At 43.9% G+C, this 22,763-nt stretch overlaps 1 protein-coding gene across 2 annotated transcripts in view; it reads right to left on the bottom strand.

Annotated features, from left to right (window-relative positions):
* Positions 1-530: 530 nt before the first annotated feature.
* The window catches only part of CD247 (CD247 molecule), a 63,279-nt gene continuing 41,046 nt past the window's right edge, over positions 531-22,763 (bottom strand). For both annotated transcript variants that reach the window (XM_084511713.1, XM_084511712.1), the window contains 7 exons: positions 10,233-10,339; positions 8,284-8,337; positions 6,875-6,958; positions 6,187-6,222; positions 5,087-5,143; positions 3,156-3,197; positions 531-1,681 (listed from right to left, as the gene is read on the bottom strand). In XM_084511713.1, the coding sequence (XP_084367839.1) occupies positions 1,616-1,681; positions 3,156-3,197; positions 5,087-5,143; positions 6,187-6,222; positions 6,875-6,958; positions 8,284-8,337; positions 10,233-10,339 (446 nt within the window). In that variant the 3' untranslated portion in view covers positions 531-1,615. The remainder of the gene's footprint in view (positions 1,682-3,155; positions 3,198-5,086; positions 5,144-6,186; positions 6,223-6,874; positions 6,959-8,283; positions 8,338-10,232; positions 10,340-22,763) is intronic.

Below are 22,763 nucleotides of genomic sequence, written 5' to 3' on the forward strand. Positions count from 1 at the left end.
AAGCACCAACTGCAGATAGTTTTAATGCTTAAGAAGTTAGGTATAGCCTTGTAACTTATATTGCAGCAATTTCAGGACTTTGTGCTTCTAACCTAGTCTTGTAAGAAGTGGACGTGTAACCTCACCTAGGCAGTGCCCACCCAGGCAGCTTCTGTTCTCCCAGTTTTGCTTCAGCTCTGCTTGCTCTGTCTGGGCTGATGACCTATGTTAAAATAACCTTTATTTTGCAGGGCTGTTTTTCTCCTTGCTGAGTTGCTTACAGGCGTTCATCGCACAGTCTTGTAAGTAAGTCACTGGCAAAACTAAGGATGCAGCAAGAGGTGAATGTTGCTTTTATACTTGGGCGTAAAGCATTTTTCCAACATCACTTCCCACCACCTCCCAGGAGCATGTAGATGCTCCTGTTGGAACACTGTCCCCAGCAGCCTGCCTGAAGCCTATGCTGCTGCTTGGTGCAGGCAGCCTGAATGGGTCAGCTAATGAGCTCGCACCATTCCCGCAGCTGTTTGCTGCATGCACGCACACACTGGTCTTTGACACTACCTTTTATTAGTTAATCAAAAATTAATTACGTTATTGAATTGTTACCATTTTGGAATGATACATTCATCTTTTAAAAGTAATCCAATGATTTCAGCTGGTTTTGAAACTGCATTTACATTGGCTTTTGTACAAAGAATCTGTTGCCCAGACATGGTGTGTTTTGTTTTGTTTATTTCTGATATCAGCATCAGCGCACAAATTCGTACAAGGGGAGACTTCTGCAGAGATGTTTGTAGGTGTTGCAAGTGTGAAGGGGAAGGCATTAGGCAGACGCATGTTCCAGCCAGATGGGATTCTATGGGGTGAGGTTTCCTGGCTTTCCCAGTATTGCTTTCTTAATCAGAGTCCATGCTCCTTCTTTTCACTGTAGCAGGGGTATCTTCTGCCTTCTGAGCAATCGCTTACAGGGTACCTGGCTCTTGTTTACCTCCGGGTGCTGCATGAGTGGTGATGCCACAACCTGATTTTTTTGTGGAAGCTTAGCACTGATTTTCTTCATACTGAAGAGCTGGCACTGAGCCTCTGTCCTTCACTACAGTAACACTGCATCTCTTTTCACAGTTAAAGAAACGAATTTGTCCTGCCACTGCAGCAGTTTTTAAATGGTAAATTTAAAGCAGAAAGTTTAGCTGGCCGTTGTCAAATGCCCTTAAGATAAATACTGCAGGAAATAACTACACCCTTATCTTTACAAGGGTCTTTAAATGCATTGAAACTGCAATTACATGACTTGATAGCCCTGTAAGGTAAGAGCTACAGAAAGAGCTGCATTAGGTATGGTAGGGTCCTACAACACAAATCTTACAAAAATCAGCCTCATAGCTACTGTTATTGGAAATAACTTTACAGATATGTACATTTTAATAGCTAAAGCTTGCAGTTGCGTGATTCAAGAGGGAAAGGAGAAGGAACTGACCAAGTCCAGACATATTCCCTCTGTGCACCAACCAAAGTAGATTGCTGCACTAGGAAAATACATGGTGCTGGTTTTGGATGAAAAAGGCCTTCACTTCTCTCTTCCCCCAGAGCATGTGGGCATCTCTCACTCATGCCCATCTCCTCTGATTCCTGCTTAGCGGGGCGGCAAAGGCTGCATTTGGAGAGCGTCATAGGTGTCCTTGGTCGCTGTACTGAGCCCCTGAAAAAGAGAAAAACAGGTGAGGTGAGTGTTTTGTTCCCCCTAGATGACTGCCTAGTCAGGAACGAGGTGGCAGGGGCACTCAGTAGCATAGTTTGGATGTTTTCTTCCCCCCATAGAGGTTTTTTTACTCGTGAGTGTTCCCTTTGTCTTGTTATGGTGTCAATAACGATCACTTACCCAAAGGCAGGATGCATCTTAAGTATCTGTTATGAATGTTTGACTACAGCAACTTATTTTAACATGTTATGCAGATCTTTACATGACTACTAAGTGCTAGCTAACTGATGCTAAAGTGAACTTTGCCAACTAAATGAACAGACATCAAATCATGAAAGTTTTTCTCAGGATTTCTCCATAATAATTTGGAAAGGCAGCTGCAACTCTGGGTAAGTTGGCCACAGGGCTTCAGCTGGCTGTGAACACTGAGGAGCGCATCCCGGTACCCTGCTTCCTGCAATGCAGCAGTCCATCTTCTGACAGCCTGCTCCTGCTGCTGGTAAGTCAGCTACAAAGCGTGCGAGTTCCGCGTGTGTATCCCTGCTGCCTCCATGGCGCTGGCTGCTCTAAGAGTGGAGCAGTCAAAAACAGGGCAGCCCAAAAATGCTGCCAGAGCCAAGGTAGCTGGGACTCTCAAAACTGAGGATATAGCAAGAGGTATGGTGATTGCTTTTAAACCTTCTAGCTGCCCTTCCCACCTCTGATATGAATATTTAGCTCTGCTCAGAAATATCATGAGTATTTGTTGAGTACATCAATAAGATAGTGCTCCTTACCTTAGTAGTACCTGTGACTATCTCAGGAGAGCAGGTTTTGAAGAAAAGTACCACTAGTTACAAATACTCTGCATTAACAGGAAACCTCCCTGGCATGTGCTGCATCAGGACTTTTTGTTTAAAAAAAAAAAGTTATTTTTGTAATGTGATGTCAGTGGCAACATACAGGCTTCTACAGGATGTGAAATGCATTTTGGAACGATTTTGCATGGTGTCACAAGCAAGGTGTCATGGTGGGCTCCTTGCCTTCCATTACTTGTAGGCAACACTGAACGCCCCCAGTGCACCAAGGGGTGATCAGTTTGTGCTCTGCACGCTGTAGTGAGATGGGCTGAACCACTGACACATGAGTTCCAACAGCTGTTTGGCAACCTGAAGGTTTCTATTTAAGCAAAAAGCAATTCAGAGGCTAAACCATATGCATCACCTGCCATAGTCCAAGGTGATTCTCCAAGCTGCAGGACTGTGGAGATGGTTCCTGACAGTATTCCTAAATGAGTTTTCCTGCCAGTCATATTTAGAACATGCAGCCAATTTTGATAAAGTCACAATAGTGTGGTCTTTGCTCTGAATCTAAGTAAATATCCTCAGAAAGGCACTTCAAAAGCTCTGCCTCATCATTGTGAACACTGTGGTTAGTTTAAGTATCTGGAGGCTACAATTAAGCTGTGAAGATAGATGATGCATGTGTTGCCTACCTGGTAAACACCATCGTTCCCTTTCCCTCGCCGCCTCTGATGCTTTGGGGGGAAAAAAAAAAAAAAAAAAAAAAAAAAAACAAGCAGAGATTAGTGGCAGAGATTAATGGGTGCTTCTTTTCCTATTACGCAAAAGTAAACTCTGACTGTCCCCATGCTATACTGGGGGTCAGCAGCTGCGCTTGGCCAGGTCACCCTCTGCGCAGGAGGGAAAACTTGCTGGCAAGCACCTTCTAATCTGAGGCAGCCCAGACCTGCTGCCTGCCAGAATTTGCTGCAAGGGCTATGGAAGGTAAAACTAGTGAGGACTAGAAACAAAAGGAAAATGAGGTTTGTCATATTTTCCTGCCATCCTGTTATAATGCTGCTGTTCCTTTGATTTGCTGTAGGTATGTAGATTTGGCACCATTCCCACAGACACCTGTTGTTCTATGAGCTGAGGGCACACCTGGAACAAATGGGTTTGTATTTTTTTGTTGTTATGTCAGCTGGTGTCTGAGTGACACTGCCCTCTCTTGGACTGGCAGTGAAATCAAGTTTACTTAAATTAATTTAAGTAAATTAATTTACTTAATTTAATTAATTTAAGTAATTAAGTAATTAATTTACTTTAATTAATTTAAGTAAATTAATTTACTTAAATTCTCTGTTGCATGTTCTGTGAACAGTGAAGATCACTGCAAGCACAGGTAAGTCAGTCTGAGGCCAGTCTCCGTGGATTCAGTACAGTAGGTACAGGGGCCATCGCACCTGGTACAAGCAGATCGCACCAACACAGTGCAATCTTGGCAAGATTTTTGTTCCCCTCCCCACCTTGCAAGTAATAGAAACATTCCTAAATAAAAACATAGTGAGACTTCATAAACTCATAGCTCAAACTGAGCTTGAATATGGCAGATGGACATTTCATAGAATCATAGAATTATGATATATGTAATTCTATATTTGAATATATATGTTCAAATATTTATTTCTTTATTATATAAGGGATTATGATGTATATTCATATCATTCAGATCATATTAATTTAGAATAATAAGGAGGGGGATTAAATGTCAGCATTGCTTCTCCATTTTTCAACAGTAAACTTTCCTGTGAAATCCCCTTTTTTCACTTTTCAGCAGGAAATGAAAGGTTATATATAAGACACTTTGACTCAAAATATAACCTGTATAGGTCACAGCAATTTTTCATTTTGCCATAAACAGCATCCCAAGATAGTTTCTTTTCAACACAAGCATTTTGTCTACTAACTAGAACTATGCCTTTGTTGCTACCTTTAGACGTGTACCTTTATAATAGTTCAGGAAAGGATGTGGGGGAAGGGGAATGTTCTCCCAGTTCCTTGCCTGAAGATGAACAAGAAGGTGCCTGCACATCCTGATTTGTGGTTGTAAGGTAGGCCACTTTCAGTAACCCATAGGGAGAAACCATGAAACCCCAGCTCTGAGTTGTCCTAGAGGAAAGTGCTCAACTGATGCAGGCTGTTGGGCTGCAAGCTTTGCAGCCCTTGAAATCTGGCATTTCCTTCAAATATCCCTCATTCCTTTTAGAGGATAGCTGTGCTAATTTAGATTTTTTTTTTCTGTCAAAAGTTGCAGCATTTCCCCTTGATATTATTCAGTCTGCTCAGGAATGCTGCTGCTTGTGTATGGGCTATGTTTCTAACACTGAGGGCCACAAACCTTACTGTCCGACCTCTACCTCATTTTACGGCTGCTGTAACTGTAGTTACAGATCTAATTTACTGCTGCATCTAACACGCTGGTTGCTACAGGAAATAGATAGCTGTGCTCTTCTGTAGGTGCTGTGTAACACCGGAGCTTCCTTGTGCAACCAGCTACAAGCAGCCTGGCCTACCCGGTCCGCAAGGGAGCAGCAGTGAAAATGCCTCATCACAGGCTTTCAGCAAAAAGGACAAGAGTACTCACGTCTCCTTTCTTTCCAATTTCACTGTATGCCTCGCCCATCTTGTCCTTCTGCAGCGCCTGCAGGCAGAGAGGAAAAAAGAGTCAGTGGTACTGGAAAAGCCAAGCCAGCCCCTGGCTGCCTGCACCCCACTCCTGCAGTTGTGGGGCTGCCTTGCCTTGTCCCAGCCCCACTTCAGAAGTTCCACCTTTCCAGCGAAGGGACAATGGCAGATCTCAACTGATGTGCACTGAGGTATAAGCCATGCACGATCGAATCTGCTTAGCAACACCACGGCATCTCAAGACTTTTAAATGAATATAACCCTGCACTAGAACAAGTCATTTATCTACATTAGTGCCGCATGCTACACCAAAGCTCTCCAAAGAAAATCTTTTAGCAACAGGAGGCAAATCTTTTGCTCAGGAGGCAAAACCAAATGTGCCTCTCAGGCCTAGGGAAAAGGGGAGTCTGTAACGTAGCAGGGTGAAGGTTAAGAAAGAGGAGCTTGTTCTTCATCCATCCAAGGAAGCAGTGCCCAGCTCTTATGACCAGCAGTGATCAGAGCTCCTGATTCAGGAATGATGAAGGCCGGGCTTGGGAACGAGCTCATTTCTCAGCAAGCACTCAGCAACACCCAGAAAGACCCCGTGTGAGACATGAGTATTGGCATCCACACTTCTATCCTTTGGAGCAGAGACCACCACATTTAGCCAGAGTTAAAGCTAGTAAACCGAGATGCTCCTAAGCAGCCACTCTTAACAGCACTGGCATTTGCCCTTTGTTAGAGAGCAGCCAGAGAGGGTGGAGAACAAACATAAAACACTGCATCATCATTCATACGGGACAAAGGTTGGTTAATTAAGCCCTACTAATGGGAAACAAAGGCGTCAGCAGGTATGTTGACCAAATTCTTTTCCACATCTGCCCAGGCAGCGCATGTTTTTTTTTCTTACCATTGAGAAAGGGGCAGAAAATTTCAAGCATTTTAAGAAAATAGAATGTCTTTGAAAGGAGCTGTTAAGCTCGAACCTAAGCTGAAACAAAGCAGGGGAAAAAAGTCTCCTGTGAATTAGACACTCCTTTTTACAGCCACCCCCACCCCTTAGCCGTCTCTACTCACGCTGTAGAGGGTGTCCTGGGGGTTCTTTCTTCTCTGCTGTAAGAGAAAGGAAGAAGGTTGCTCATGTGTGCCTGTGAATTTGCTCTAAGGCATGGCTAGAGCTCTGTGAACAAGTGACAAGTACAGCCCATCCTGCCTCCACCCATAAGGCTCCGTTAAGACAACGTATTCTACAGAAAAGTGATTTTACTAATTGGTAAAAACCTAGCTCCTCTGTTTGATACAGCTGCCACCTGCAGGCAAGCCCTCTGTGCCGATGCAGAAGGGTTCCCCTCCCTCTTCCTTTGAAGCTGTCGGGCTCTGCAGCAGCAGCAGTTGTTTTGGAAGCTGCTCAACGTTGCTGGCACTCATGCGGCGTCACGTGCGGAGCGCTCTCGTGAAACACCGGCTCCCGCCTCGCCTGCCCCACATCCGCCCCAGGTTGGGTGTCACTTCCAGTCTGGGTGGCTGCAGGCTCTCAGCAATGTGATCGGGGCATCAGGGGCACAGATCAAAGGGAGAGAGGAAGCTTTACTTCTGTCCCTGTCACGCTGTTTGCGTTACTACACAGGTTGTGCCAGTCCCTCTCAAGGAGGGCACTGGTGCTTTGCAAAGGGTGCTGAATGCTGGCGTGCCTAAAGGGCGGTTAGACACAAGAAGAAAGGAACCAGATGAAGAGAAAAAAGGGGCATGTGTGGAAGGAAGTTACCTCATGTCTCCCGCCCATCTCAGGGTCTGCACCTCGCTTTGCTCCCAGAACATCATATTCATCTCTGTGCCCACGAGACAGTTTCTGAAACGAGAAAGCAAGAAGCAGTGATGGACATTAAGGTCATAAAAAAGCACACATCATGACTTAACACAAGAAAAGAAAGTATGCCCAGCTTGAAGTACAACTTCATGAGTATTGTAACGGAGCTGGAAATTGGTTTTACCCCTCAATTTTTGCCCTTCTGTCAACAAAATTGTCTGCAATGAAGCTATGGAAGCCTCTAAGAGAGGTCTGTGCAGTACAAAACTGCAAGCCATTGCATCAAGAACCTTTCCTAAGCAGAACAGAGCTGAAAATGGGAATGAGATAGACTCTGACTGCCATGCTTTCTCTCCCACTGGTAACTGAAGACACAAGAGTTCAATTACTTATTGCAAAAAGCCAAAGGTGAGATTTTAGGTCAGAATAGCACATTTCTTCCGTACACAGACAGTGTATACCAGTATTCAGTGCTATTGGAAAGGTGACACTTTAAACTGAAAACAGAACATTAATTTTCATACATTACAGAGTTAAACAGTGGCACTCATCACAGGATGTGGCTATGGTCAAGAGCGTGAGAGAAGAAAACAAAATCAAGACAACCAGGCACATAGCCAGCATTTAATGCTACCATGAGCAAGCTGTTTAGCTAGAAGGAGAGCCTGGATGTTGTCTCCATCCTCTGTTCCTGCAGGGACAGCCATCTGCTGCTGGCTATGTTCTGGGCATGGCAGATGGGGTGTGCCTCCATTTCAGCCTCACACAGCAGCTCTTGTGCTGTGGGGCAGCAGGAAAGCTCGGGGACAGAGGCAGCAGGGCTCTGGTGACTCAGCCTCCGTGCTTCCGGTGATACAAGAGCTGCAGTTGCCCAGGCCTGCAATGCAGCTGTCCTGAGCATCTGCCTTCTCCCCAACCCTTGTCAAATAGCACCAGAAACAGTGGTGGTGGCAATGCCAGCTGCTGCTAAGGCATGTTCCTTGGTAAGGGTGATCAGAGAGCCACAACCACCCACAAGTGTGAAGACCAGAGTGTGCACATCATACGTAACATTCTGCACACACAGCTCCTGTGAGCGTTACATACCCCACTGTCTGGGGTCCTCGTATACCTCCAGGTTGGTGGATCAATCAGGAACCTACAACCCATACAACTAGCATCCGGCCAGACAAGTAACCAGAGGAGCTACACCCTTGTCTGGTTTTATTTTTGCTCCTCACAGCTGCTATGCTGCATGCTTGGTGCTTTCATTAGCTAGTTGACCCACTGTTTTTCTGGTCCATAGGCAATTCACCACATGTAAGTGCCCCAAAAGGTCTGTCTGGAAAGAATGATTTGGAAACAAACACACAAAAGTCATTACTTACATTGTACACATCATCCTGGCTGGGCAGCTGCTGTGCTTCCTGGGCCTGGGTAAGCTGGAAGAGAGACCATACCATGAGCAGAGACAGGGGCTCCATTCAGTCTTTTTGTTCACAGGATCACAGAATCATTAAGGCTAGAAAAGACCTCCAAGATCATCTGGTCCAACCATCACCCTACTACTACTGTCACCCACTAAACCATGTCCCTAAGTACCACGTCCAACCTTTCCTTGTTCCTCCTCTCCTAACAAGTTACTGTCATCAGAAATTGGGCATCCCATACACAGCCAGCCCAGAGCACTGATGGGGCTACGGGCAATACAGGTCACTGCTGCACTGACACTCCTCTCAGCATGCCAGGCTGTTCCCATAGGCCAGGCCGTTTTACTTGCAGGTCACAGCAACTCACAGCTCTGCAGACTTAGCCCAGGATTCTGACGGGCACAGTGAAGTGATGTGAAGTCTTATTGAAATACTTTTTTTTTTTTTTTTTTTTTTTATAATTAAAATTTGTAGCAATTACGGTTTACCTACTCCACACCTTTTCCAGTGAAAGTGCCGCTCTTTTCACTGAACCCTTGGCAGGACCAGTAACGTACCAAGCATCTAACCCATGTTCCTTGTAACAGTCTAACAATTAATACACATTGGCCATGCAGTCAATAAATAAAAACCCGTAACAAGGTTGTACCCTTGGCAGAGGCCACAACAAATGACTCGTTGGGCTAGGAAGCGAGGTGACAGATTCCACAGCTTGGAAGATTTGTAAGAAGTTCTGGGTTTGGGTCAAGAGAGGGCCCTCCCCGGAAAATGCCCCACTGCCCTTGCGGTGCTGTATGACGATGGCATTTCAGCTACAACACCTCTGCTGCTTTGGACTGAGAGACCCCAGCGTAACCACAGATGTGGCTTTCCTCCCTTGTGCTGCTTCCTTCCCTCCTGCAACAGCTCACTTTGCTACAGCTCAATGCTACGCACCGTCTCAGCAAACAGCTGAACTCACCAGGGCAGTGAGGGGCTGAATAAGCTGGGGGTGAGCGCTGCTGCTGCAGCAGCTCAATGCTCCAGGTTCACGCTCCTGGTCCTGTGGAAGCTTTGCTGAGCCACTCCTGAACATCACCACGGGCAAGGTGCAGAGGTCCTGCCGCCAGGCACTCTGCACATGCTGTGTGCCCGAGTGACTTTTCCCTCCAGCAGCCTCAGAAAGACTTCCAGTCCCAGAGCAGTGTTTTCACCCATGCTCAGGATTTATACTGGCAACAAAAAGAGCTGCTCCTTCACCAGCAATGAGTTCTGTCCATTTCCGCCACACATCCTTCCCTCTGAGGTCAGTGCTGGCTTTGCAGGCCTGAGAAACGATCCTGCTGCAGGGCAGGTCGAGCGCCAGCCCAGCATCAGCCTGTCTCAGCCACACCAGTCACTGGGTGAGAACAGCCCATCGGGCATGTCCATCCCGTCCCCCAGCTCCTCTCCTGTGGTCCTTGAGGTTATATCATTTGCATCATAACATTCATGCTATCAAACATGTCTTGACTTCTTGAGACATTTTAATACTTCCTTCCTGAGTTTGGCATTTATATATCCTGAGTTTCCTGTATGTCCTCTGCCCCATTTCCAGTGACAAAGCCACATTGCTCTTGACCAACCATTTCCCAGCTATCATATCCAGAATCTCTGCATCCATAACTGTGCCATCAAATACTCTTAGATAGTACGTACACTTCCCCTCCACTCCTGAACCCTCAGAAAGAACTCACCCAAATTACCCAGGTTGGCACCAGAAAAGGAGTTGGGGGGGGGAGAGAGAGAGAGAAAGAGAGAGAGAGAGAAGGAAAAATCAGAACATCTTAGAATAAGAGATGTGTTTCTTTCTCCACCTCCATTTTCCAGCTCAGCCCAATACGTTTACACCACAAAAGCCAAATATGTCACTGTTTGGTTAGACTGACCTTAGCTTTCACGAAAAAGGCCGTCATGATGACTGCGTAAATGAAGAGGAATCCATCCAGTATGTAGCAGAGCCTGGGGTCCGTCAGTCCAAGAACTGTTATAGCATCTGCACAGAAAGACAAGGCCATTTGTATCAGTGTGGCAGTGCTGCTTAGTACTTTGTAAAAACACAGCCAGTACAAGGCCAAGCCTGTCTGCTTGTGAAGGAGAGGGAAACCTGAGTGAAAGTCAGAGCACAAAGGAGCTTGGAAGGGACCAGCAGAGGTCCAAGCCCTTCTCTGAACAGGGTCCATCAGCCCAGGATGCCCAGGGAGCTCACCCAGCTGAGCCAGGGCACATCCAAGGGTGGAGGTACTCGCAGGTACTCCTGGGCACCTGCTCCGGGGTCGGACCTCTCAGCCAGCACAGGACATTTCCCCACACACAGAGCCCAGGCACAGAGAGCGAGCACGGGCTCTGTAGGGAGATAACCGAGGTCACACCGCAGGCACTGCAAGAAAGCCTCGCACAGAGCCTTTGCTGCCTGGGAAAACCCCACAGCATCTCCTGCAGGGGATCGCTTCTGGGGTTGTTTGGGGATTCCTTCATCAACTGAGAAGTGGGTGCATGGGAAAATACGTCAGCTCTCATTTCGGGGATGCTGGAGACATTTATATGTGAGAGGGGAACTGTGGGCAGGAGGGATAGGCTTTTTACCCCAGATATCAGGATATGTTCATGAGCCACCCTGATTCGCTTTCTGATTGAGAGGTTTTAAACCTGAATTCTCTGCACAGGAACCTCAGCTAGCAGCCTCTTGTAGGATGTAGATTAAAAATAATAATCATAATAATTACTAGTGCCCTAATTGAGAGCTCAATAAAATTGTTACTCAGCAGATGTTGATGTTAATTTCCTTGTCCACGTTGCATGACATGCTTATACCCTGACTGCATCAATCCGAGCACAGTGATAGCATTGGTTTTCAGCAGCTAGAACTGATTAAATTGCTCCTCTATCAGTAAACGTGTAGGAAGCTCAAATACGTAGCTGAAAAATAAAAACAATCCAGGTCAAGAAGTCTAAGTAAACACAGATCTAATATGCAGCTCCAGGAGCATCACCAAAGGAAAGGTTGTATTGCACAGGTATTAAAAAAAAATCACTTAAAAATGAATCCAAAGTGTGCTTTGTACAGAGAATTGGAGGGAGTTCAAAAGAGGAAGATGAGAATGATCAAGAGCCTGTGAAACCCTTCTAGGAAGATAAATTGAAAAGAATTTGTATGATTCATCTCCTTCCTAAGGTGAACAAAGTATGGCAATTCTTATTAACCACATGTGATGGATAGTTGTTGAACCACTTAATGTACTACTTCAAGGTGCTCGGTTACTCCAGCGATGAGAGCAGGGCCGTTCTGCATGCTGGGCTTTCTCCCCAGCCCATCAGGCCACGCTGAAGATTTCATTAAATTTGCAGATGCCATTCAGGCACTACACACTCAGCACTGTGAGGAAGTCTCCTCTGCAGAAATGAAGCTAACGACGGTGGTCTGTAGCACTGCTGAAGTATGTGATTTGTATAAAGCGTGACTGAAAATCCATGCCTGGAAACCCGGTAATGTAATTGTAAGTTCTGAAGTAGATGATGATACAATCACTGCTCCCACTGAGAGGCTAACACAGCCAGATAAAGAGAAAACACATTTTCCAACCGCTAGATTTGTTTATGTGTCTGAACTAAGAGTCCATATTCAATTCTTTAAAATCGTATTTAGAGACAAATCTATGGAAGTAAAATAAGATTAAGATCCCAGACTGTTTTCCTTCTTCCCTTCCTACTTCTATGGTTTTTAGAACAGGGTTCAAAGCACTCTATAAACAATAACTTCCACCACATTATTTTCAGGATTATCAAACCTCATACGCATGGAGTAAATGGAAACAGAGGGATTAAGTTATTTGCTTGACACCATGCATTAAACCAACAAACAAGCTGAGAATAGCTTCCTAGTTTTTCTTCTAAACAGTCGCAGGACAGCACTGTATGCCAGCACTGGTTCAACACAAAACAAGCCTGAATCCCGTTGGACATGGTCGCTAAAACGCAGCATTGGGCCCTGCAGCTGTACAGCCTCAGAGGCATTTGGCTTCTAGCAGACGTCCAGCTGCTTCCACACAGCACAGCAATTTGCCTCAGTGTGCCCTGCCCTCAAGCTGGATGCGTCCAGAAGCAGCTCAGGGCTGCTCAGCACTGCACCGAGACCTGAAATACAATATAAGGCACCCAAGAAGCCCAGCATTGAGATAGGAAGCCTAGTGATACCTCAGGTGCTGCTGAAGAAGCCTCTGGGGGATCCTGTCCCTGTTCCCGTACTGAGGCAGAGCACATTCATGCCATGATCTCAAGCTCCATGTTTCTCCAGGACTGATAACCTCCCCAGACCAGGAGGAGCTGTAGCAGGAGATGTAGAGGAGTACACAGGAGGAGTCAGGAGTGCAGGGTACTCAGCTGTAGCTCCGTGTCAGCTGTGCTTGTCCTTGGCTGACACTATGCCTATGCTCATGGGCCTACACAGTTCTTATCTGAGGCAGCCTGGCCTCCAGGACCCTAGGTAATGGACTAAGCCTATTCAAAAAGGGAAATTCTGCTTGGCATAGTCTGGCTGTGATGGCACTGTAAAAGTATCTATTGAGACAATCTAACATTTAGAAACGAACCATGAAAATTAATTAGTTCAGATATCTTCGCCTTCCTTGATGTGCTTGATATCTGAGTTCTTTCAAATAAAAAGTACAAAGCCTTTTCTAAATAATAACCTTTGCAACAGCTTTTCGGATTAGAAAGTGCGAGAGAGAAAGATAAAAGATGTAGAGTGCATTGAAACAGAGCTCAGATTAGATACAAAGCACAACCAGCAAGCAGCAGTTAAGACAGTTAGCATCCATTCATGTGAACAGGATCAGTTCTGATTTTTAAAGCGCTAGAGGCGGCGTTACCACCCGCCAGTATGTGCACAGTGTGTGCAAAGCAGAGCCTGGTCCCTCATCAGCCTGAGCTGCGGTTTGGGGGGCTGAGGCCAAGGCTGCGCGGCTGCAGCGGGTGAGCTGCAGGAAGGTGCCGGGCGCTGCACGGAGCCCAGCCTGGGCGAGAGCTCCCACCCCAGCTCCCTCACGCAGCGCACAGCTCAAGTAACCAACGTTTGGCTGGCAGTTCCCTCTTTGTTAACTTTACAGTGCCCACACCACAAGTTGCACCACAGCTTTTCAGTTACCAGCGTTTTACCAGCCCAAGTTTCAGCAGACTGGTAAAGCACAGGAGGGTCTCAAGGCAAGGCGGCCAAGTACAGGCATGCGGCACAGCTTACAGCACGTCACAAACGTGCAGGCAGGAGAGTCGGGCTTTTAAAGGTTACCAACACTCAGTAATGGGTTATAAATGAAGGCTTTCATCTTTCTTCAACTTCACATGCAGCTATTTAAAGCTTTATTTAAAGAAAACCCGCTACCCTGTTGTGGCAGGCTGCTCCCCAAACAGCCCTGAGCTGTGGGGCGAAGCTGGCGCCGATCCGAGAAACTCACAACCATGGTGCTTGGTTCATCCTGGTTCAATCCCATTGATTATATCCCAAAATGTTGTCTGAGGTGTGTGTTTCCAGACACACGCACCCCAGGACACACTTGTGTGTCTCTTTGCCAAAGCCCAGCCCCCGATCCTTGCTGAACCCATGAGGGCTGCCCGGGCTGCTGCGGGCCTGGGCCTGCAGAAGGGTCCTGACTGAACGCCTAGAAATCAGCCTCCTAGCGTTATGGAAGGTCACCCTGTTCATTAAGAATATCTCTCTACGTGTTCTGCATTTTATTTATTTCCATATTCTTGTTCATAGATATATAGGAATAAATAAACAAACCTGGGACAAGCTGAGACTGAAGAAGTGGAGGTCAAATACTCCTTCCCTCACAGAAGGAAGAGGATCTTCCATGCTACTGTTTGAGCACTTTGGTAAAAAAAATCAGCGAGGAAACAACAGGAGGAGGAACAGGTCTGGGTTATGCCACGTGTGGTACATTACCAGGCCTGACACGCACGGTATTCAATTAACAGAAATGAGCAAAGGGAAAGGCATGGCCTACATCAAACCGAGCGCGTGAAATCAAGTGGCTTCTCCCTTTGCATGGAGACTAAAGATAATCCCATTGGCCATTACATTGTATCAGGATTACAGGGCTAATTAGCATTTGTTATGCAAACACTTTCAACACAAAACTTCCTCACTACCATGCCTGTTAAACTAAGTCACCTAATGAAGGCCAGCAGTCTCTTATGGCAGGAGAATAGGATAACCCACCACAGGAAAATACCAGAGCTTGCTTCCTGAAGGACTACCAGGTTTGTCCTTTCATACCAGCTACTTTCCTTGGCAAAAGAGTTAAAAGATGTTGATACTACTTTGTTTTTTTTCCCTTCACTACCCGTCCTTTTAGCACTGAAGACGACTTTTGTGTTTTTCATCATGAAACACAGCATGGCCAAAGCACAGCTTGTGTCCACTAAATTCAACGTTATGGTTAGCCTCAGCTTTAAAGTCAAAGAGCAAGCCACTGATAGTATCAGGATCCATGTTATAGTTCCAGATTTTAGGCAGCCAGAATAAATTAAATTTAGAAAGATAAAAGGAAAACAGGAAAAAAAAAAAAAAAAAAGTGTTTCAGGTCATTAATTTCCACTTTCTTATGCCACAAGATGTCAGTGGTATGGACACACCAGGTCAAGTTAAGATGCTTGAGGAACTTGGTAAGCCCTTCATACTTCTGCTAGGATCTCTTTCAGGGAGGCACTAGCATCAAGTTCAAATAGTGAAAGTTTCCTTTTGATTCATTTGGAAAGACTCACATTCAAAAGATGGAAAAGATTATAGTGACACAGCGGGCCAAACACTTTCTAGCACATGATGGAATAAGAAGTCCAAGGCACTGTAACAGGCGCAAGACAGGAAGATCTCCAACAGCTGATTTGTTGAAAGAGACCAAATGTGTCTAAAAAAAACAACAACCCAACAACAAGGGATCTGCCTTTTCAGTCTGAAGGCAAAGTTCAACATTTTACACGCTTTTAACAAGGCAATCTTTCTGCCCTCGGAACCTTTCCAGAGCCTTGTCAGAAACAGAAGGGAGGGGAGCGCGTTGCTCATCTCTGGAAGGGGACTCCTCGCTTCATCAAAACAGTCAGTCATTCTCAGAAAAAGCAGCTGCTTTCACTTCTCGCTTTTGCAAGGACTTGGTGCAAAGGGCTTTCCTGGAGCAAACCCTGTGATGCCTCCTAGAGACAGCAAACCGCATACAGCGATTGCAGAACCCGGATACCCAACAAGCTCAGGTAACAGATACAAGCTGTGTAGCTCTTTCAGCTTTTGTAGGGTTTTTAGGTTAGACATGTTCTTTTATGAGACCCTTACTTATCAGGGATAGCAGAAGTTCAATCTAGTTTACCCAAAAGATGTTTCCTGCTGTAAATTTTCTATTGTCTAATCCAATCTTGTGTTAAGTGCCCCGAGAGGCAAGACTTACCACTCAGATGGCTGTTTCTACCTTGCTTAATCCTTCCCTTACTGATTTCTGCCTGGATATCCCACAACATAACTCACTCCAGCCTGACTTTCTATTAGGTAGCCTTGTTGCCGCTGTAGTGGCCTCTCTTTTAGAGCTCAGATCTAAAACCAAACGCACATTATGGAGCACTACTTAAAATAATTCAATCTACACACCTTGGCTCAGTGGGAATCCCAAAGAGTCTATATGTAGCAAGGTTGAAGGCAGAGACACTAAATCAGGCAACAAGATGCTCTTGATCACACTCAGATACATTTCTTTGCTCAGGGAGCACCTCATGGACGCAGTAGAGGCTCCCCTAACAGTTCAAAGTAGGACTTAAAAGTTAGACTTTACAAAAAGCAGGGGAAGCACGAGTACATTAAACAGCTTGCAGCTAGCACATTGCCGATGGCTCCAGGAATCAAATATATCGATAATATGAAGAACGGCTCCCAGTTGGGAGATTCATAAGGCACCCCCCGCTCCCTGTTATCCCAATTTCAGACTTCCAAAATTCATTAAACTTACATTAACTATCATTACTGTCAGTGAGTGGCTTTCTACCAGCTGGACAATAAACGAATAGAAATAGCTGTACACAAAATATTCAGCCAGTCAGCAAGTGCAGACTCATCTGCACACCTTTCTTGTCTCAGTGCTAATTCAGGGAAGGGCTTCTCTGATTTCACAGCTCGTGTCAGACTCAGTACAGAGATGCACAAACAAAACAAGAGATTTAACGGGACTGGTCTGTCTCTGGCTGAGCTCAAATCCAACTCTCTTGATCAGCTTCAAGCAGAGGAGAAAAGAAGGGAACTTTTCCATCACAACACACCAGATAGGAGGTTTGAGGTACCGGAATGAAACCAGCTTTTCTTTCCTTTCCCTTCTCAAGGATTAATTTCCATCTGAGCTCACTGACAGCACAAGATCCAACTCATGCCAACAGAGCAAGTGACAGGAAGGACACCAAACCCCTGATAACAAAAACCATCTGCTTTTTTCAGTTAAGCTTATAGCAGCATTTTGCAAAACCCAGGTGGCTGTCATCCACAGCTTTCAACACTGCAGAAAGTTTGTAAGATTTGCTTTAGGACATCCAGCAGGACAACTGGGGGAAGGCAGTCTTAAGACTTGCGAAGTCTCAAGATGTTTTCACCACAGTCCCTGTATAGACCTCCACTTGCAAAAAGGCTTCTGAGTTGCTGAAGGCATAGAAATTACTAGCAAAGCTTGGTGACAGGCAGAGAAATAGTTAAGTCATCTTACAGAGGCAGTGCTGGCACTGGGTTATGGGGCAGGAAGGAGGTTATACCAGCCCCAACGGCTGAGGCTCCATACCTTGCAGCCACACACCTCGGGGCGGGAGAGGTTTCAGCGGAGGCCTTGCCATCGCACTCAGCCCCCTGCTACTGACCCACTTAACAAAGAGCCATTTGTGTCACGTCCTGCCTCTGTGAGAAGATGCAGACAACATACATGCAACAGTGGTTACGTACAGGGTAAAAAGCAAGGTTGTTTATTTAGTTAAATATTGACTCCATGCATATTCTTTTTTTGGCATTGCTTGCCAAAACTCAGCCCCTTTTCTCTGGAAACAACGCTGAACAGTAAGCATTTCAGGGGTCTTATAACAAAGAGCCAATGGAATAGCAACCACAAAATGCAGACATCGCAACAAATCATGTCTGGGTCCTCAGCACAGAGCCCTTCACTAAAGGGTCTCAGGACAATGGCAAATACTAACTCCATAACGCCTTCCAAATTCCCCTTTGGAAAAGAAGGTATCACTTTGTCTTCCCTCTCTGAAGTGTTTTTCCTCTAATTCGGATGCATTCACATTTTAATAGCACATAGCAGCTACACATTTAAAGCATTACGGCAAAGTAAAACACTGCTGAAGGGAACAGGCATGAGTCACGGACTGACTAGCGGGGCACAAAGCATGGCTTTATGACCCCATTAACACTTAGCTGGTGAGGTCTGCACTCCGCTGCCAAGTGATATCATTGTGGTTAAGCCTCCCATCACTACGTTTTGTTATAATACATCCTAGGGAGTTTACCTAATTATAGAATACCTTATTTCAGCTTGCATTACAGCATAAAAAAAAACAAACAAACAAACCAACCAACTGTATTTTGAGATATAGCTCTTCATACATAAGTAGGAAATAGCAAATCTGAAGAGAATATATAGAGATTTCGACTGAATTAAGGACTGTTAAAAAGCAACACATTTCTGTGTGGAAAAAACACCAGAGAGAAAGAACATCCTTATCACTAATGGCCTTAAGCAATGCCTTTATTTTGCCATCCCTAAGATAAGGATAACAAAGGTAATATTGTAACTGTCAGAAGTGTTGAAGCGTTCTCAAACACTACAAGTTTTTATCTTCTTAATCACATCTCTACAGAGAGAGAAAATCATGGAAAAAACACAAGAAGCAAAAAAAAAAAAAAAAAAAAAAAGTATCCCTAAACTCTCATAAAAAAAAAAAAAATCCCGTATCTTTTCAATAAGTTTAAACCTTTCTACCTCAGTATTTGTGACTGAAACCTAAGAAACTATCACACTTTACCCATGTCTACCATGCATGCAACTAATAGCTTAGGGATATAAGAGCTTAGGGATATGGTTTAGTAGCTTAGGGATATGGTTTAGTGGGGACTGTTAGCGTTAGGTCAGAGGTTGGACTCTTGAGGTCTCTTCCAACCTAGAAATTCTGTGATTCTGTAATATTAAAACTTATCAGGTTAATTCTAGTATCCAATATATTCATTAAAGTATATCTCTACTTCACCGCTAATAAACGATTGTGTTAGCAGAGGTGTTTGTTAGCCACCAGGCTGCTTCTGTAAATATTAAATAAGGAATAGATACCTATTCTGGCGGTTCATTTCTATTGTGTTAACTGTATTTCTTTTTCCAATTGTTTGTTGGTCATAACAAATTCTGTGCTGAAATTGAGTATGATTGCTTCCAATCAAAGCTATCTAAAAATTAGCAACAACACCAAATTTACAAACATAATGGTGCAGAATTAGGAAAAAGTTAAATCAGAATTGCTATTGTTGAAGATTAATACAGATAATAATAATTATTATTATTTAAACAAATTGTTCAGCTTTGTAGGCTTTCTGTAAGAGCATTCATATGTTGCAGTTTTAATTTTTTCAATGTTATCTGTTGCTGACAGTGCAGGTATACACACTGTATTTAGGCTTACCTCACAGACCTATTAAAAACATGAAAACCTTTTCCAAAAGAGGCTCAACTTCAGAGACCACTTACTAGCAGTGATTATAGACAATGTTGCACAAAGCTGTAGTGATCCATAGCAAAGCTGTGGGTCAAGCTTCTCTGAAAAGCATAGGCCAAATTCTGCATTCCCTCTGTCCAGGAAATCTCCGTTGATCCCTGCAAGCATTTCATGGCAAAACAACCAGTTCATGTTTGCTATGTTGAAAAAAGAATGGGATGATGACAGGAATGCTCTTTACCGCAGTTTACCCTGTAAAGTTCTTGAATGTATTGGCTTCAGAAGGGCAGAAAATATCTGAAAATGTAATGCATTGGGATTATTACAGTTGGTTGTTTTTTAAAGGAAAAAAAAATGCAACATTTTACAGTAACAGTCAAGCTACCAGAGTGAGTACTAGAATTTAGCATCAGCCCACCAAAACAAACATGTCGGGATCTACTATTTTTATACCGTGAAGCATATAGGATAATAGTAATGGGATTTCAGGAGTTGATCTGTATTTGCATTAAACCAAGAACAAGCTGAACTATAGACATAAGAAGTCAGCAGAAACGGGGCAGGGGGAAACTAATGAAATGACACACCATATTAATTTACAAATAATCTCTGCTTCACCCCTTTCCCCTGGTTTTAGTCCTACTCTAGAAAAAATACCTGTCCAGCATCCGTGAACGTGCCTTAAGCCATCTCCTGCCCTTCACCTAACTCCAGCTGGGCCCAGAAGGGCTGCTTGGCATGGATCTCCAGCCACCACAACCAAGCAGGTCCCTGCTGAGCTCATGCGGCCGCCACACAGGTACTGAGAGGAATTTCTCCCTCTGTCCAGCTGCCCGCAGTCCTCACACAACCTGAAGAAACCTAGTTGTCTGTTGGCACCAACTCCTCTTAAATTTGGTGGAAACAGCCAATTGATAAAGACAGAGATTGCATGAGGTTGACCTCAGTAGGAAACAGCTTCTAAGAAGGCGCACACTGCTGTAAGCTACATTGCTGGTCTTATTTGTTAAGTGCAGTACGGGCACATTTACACTTTGTAAAACATGTAGAAAGAAAGGATCCCTGCTCTGAAGAGCTCTCTGCCTCATCCATGTACATCAGAATGAGCAACAACTGTTGGTACCTGGAAGGTTGAGCTATCATCTGTGATCTAAGCTAACTTCACCTACCTAATTTACCCTGTTAGTTTTCCATTGCAGCTTTTCAGGAAAAGATAGTTTTCCAGAAACCCTGCCTAGTTTATGACTAGATTTTGGGTTTATGTTTTGTTTTTCCTGGAGGAGTGTCCTAGCTGTTTGTGGAGCATCTAGGTTCCTCATATTTGTTCCTTGTGTCTTAATGCAGAGGAAAAGCTCTCAGCCAGTGACTGCACCAGATGTAGTTTACAGAACAACACTGTTCAAACCTTATAGTTTTCTGAAAACTCATACACTTTTCTGAAACAGCCACCTAAGATGGGATATCATCTTTACTCTCATTTTGTAAGTGTTGAATTATGCATTACACTATCACTGTACCAATACAAATGCTTGCTGATCTCATGAAACATGTTTTTTTAAAGGTCTTTCAAGCTGCTTCTAAAATGGATGAAAAATTTCACATTTTATTTACTTTAAACACCCCCTCTCTCCCCACAAAAAATCTTATCAGGAAACCTCTGAGATAAACTGGCAGATAAAAAGGCTGCCTGGAAACAGCATGCTTACTTTCTGTGTGCAACCGAGATGGAATTAGTGTAAATTTCCTTTGCACTCTATCTCAATTTTTCATAATACTCAGAGTTTAATTAAGCTTTAGTCAAAGCACAGCACTGGAAAGGGCAGTTACAGAGCTGTTGGAAGGGGTGTAAGACTGCCCAGCGCTCAAATGCCCACAGGTGATAAATTTTCTACTAAACATGAAAAGGCTCCTTAGCATTATATTTGCTTTGGCAATGTACTGTCTATGAAAATCGTTCTGCTGCTATTACCCATTAAAATTTCTTCCTGCCACAGAGCTGTTTGCTATATATTATTGTATAAGCTGTATGCTATATATGTTGTACTACTTAAAATATATAACCCAAAGGTAGGCTGTCCAGGTAAAGCACTGGCTTGTATAAAACAAGAGTATTCTCCCTTAATTATTTTATTTTGAGATTGGCTGTGACTAATCTGTCCTTTAATCACACCTGGACTTAGTGTATATTCCCTATTTGATACAGAGGGAGAGAGAAGGTGCTAGGCACAAACACTACGCTGAGCTGTTATGCAGTAGCCTCATTTGTGCCTCTGGGAGTTTCTTGTATATTATACGATGGAATGAATCCCATGAAGTAAAGGTGTTATTGCACTGAATTAGCTGTTGAACGTGCATTAATTTTTTCAACCTATTTAATGAAAACTGTTTGAAGAAGCTACCCTGTTTTTAGAGGGAAAATATTAGGAGTACAGCTATCCAAACTGTTGGCACTTAGGAGGATCATATTCAGGTTTATCACATCCAAATGGAAGAAGAAACATGAGTGAATGTAAATTAATGGCCCAGTTCTCTTCCCACTAAAGACCAGATTCTGTCATGGGGTCAATTCACTCTCCACACCATTAATTTCAACGGAAGTTAACACAGGCCATTTAACTCGGTGAGAGTAGGTTTAATCCCAAAGCAGAAGTGTACGTGCCTTCAAGGACATACAAGAAACGTGCAGTGATAAGCAAAAATAATGAAAAGAGACGCAGGTGTTTATTTCTAACACCATATTCATCATACAAGAATCTACTTACTGTAACTAGTTTACATTTGGGAAGCTATGATGCTATGATATTGTTTCTGGAAAATATTAAACGTTTCATTAGTCTTTTCTTTAGGATTTCAGTATTCTGCCCTGCTTTCAGACTAAATTCAAAATTTGTTCTTCTGCAATTCATTTTCACACGCCTACTCATCAGAGGTCAGCAAAAAAGAGTCGTCTCTAAAGTTCTCACTTTAAACAACATAACTTTTATATTATATGTATTTTATACTTTTATGCATCAAGAAAAAAATTGCAATGGTTTGGCCAAAGTCCATTACAAGAGCTACATTAGTGCAATTTATTATAAGGCAAAAGAAGCAGGAAAGAACAGATGGCTTAATTCATTGCAGGGGACCAAATACATGTATCTAACTCTCCAAACAACTTTTTTGAGGAGGAGCACAGCATATGCACAGGATACAAAGATGGAGATACAGATGAGAGAAAAGCCCATGTGAATCAAGCAAAAACAACTCTGGGTTTGCTACTTGGGAGCTAATCGCTCTGTTCGATGTTTAGACTATAAAATTGACATTAAAAATGATGGGGAAAAATTCACCAGGTATTTGTCCGTTTAATCAATTTGCAGCATAGACTCGAGACAGAGCCACTAGCCAACACAATTCACATAGCCACCTGAAATTTCTAGAATACGATTGCAACCACTGTCCCATTGTATTTTTGTATCTCAAACACGTACATATCTAAGCTATATCTATAAATGTCAATGAGAAAACATTGTTTTAAATCAAAGACTAGAAAACACCGTGAAGAAAATTTTACCATAAAAATAATAGGCAGAACTGCATAGACCGAAAACAATTTTATTTTACCAAACTAACACTGTAAACCTCTTAAAGCTGAATTTTCCTCCTACAAGCCTCATTCTCCTCCAGTACCCCACTGCCATGCATCTCAGTGTCGT

This window comes from Aythya ferina (assembly GCF_964211825.1).
Source record: "Aythya ferina genome assembly, chromosome: 1".
In the NCBI taxonomy this organism is placed as follows: Eukaryota; Metazoa; Chordata; class Aves; order Anseriformes; family Anatidae; genus Aythya; species Aythya ferina.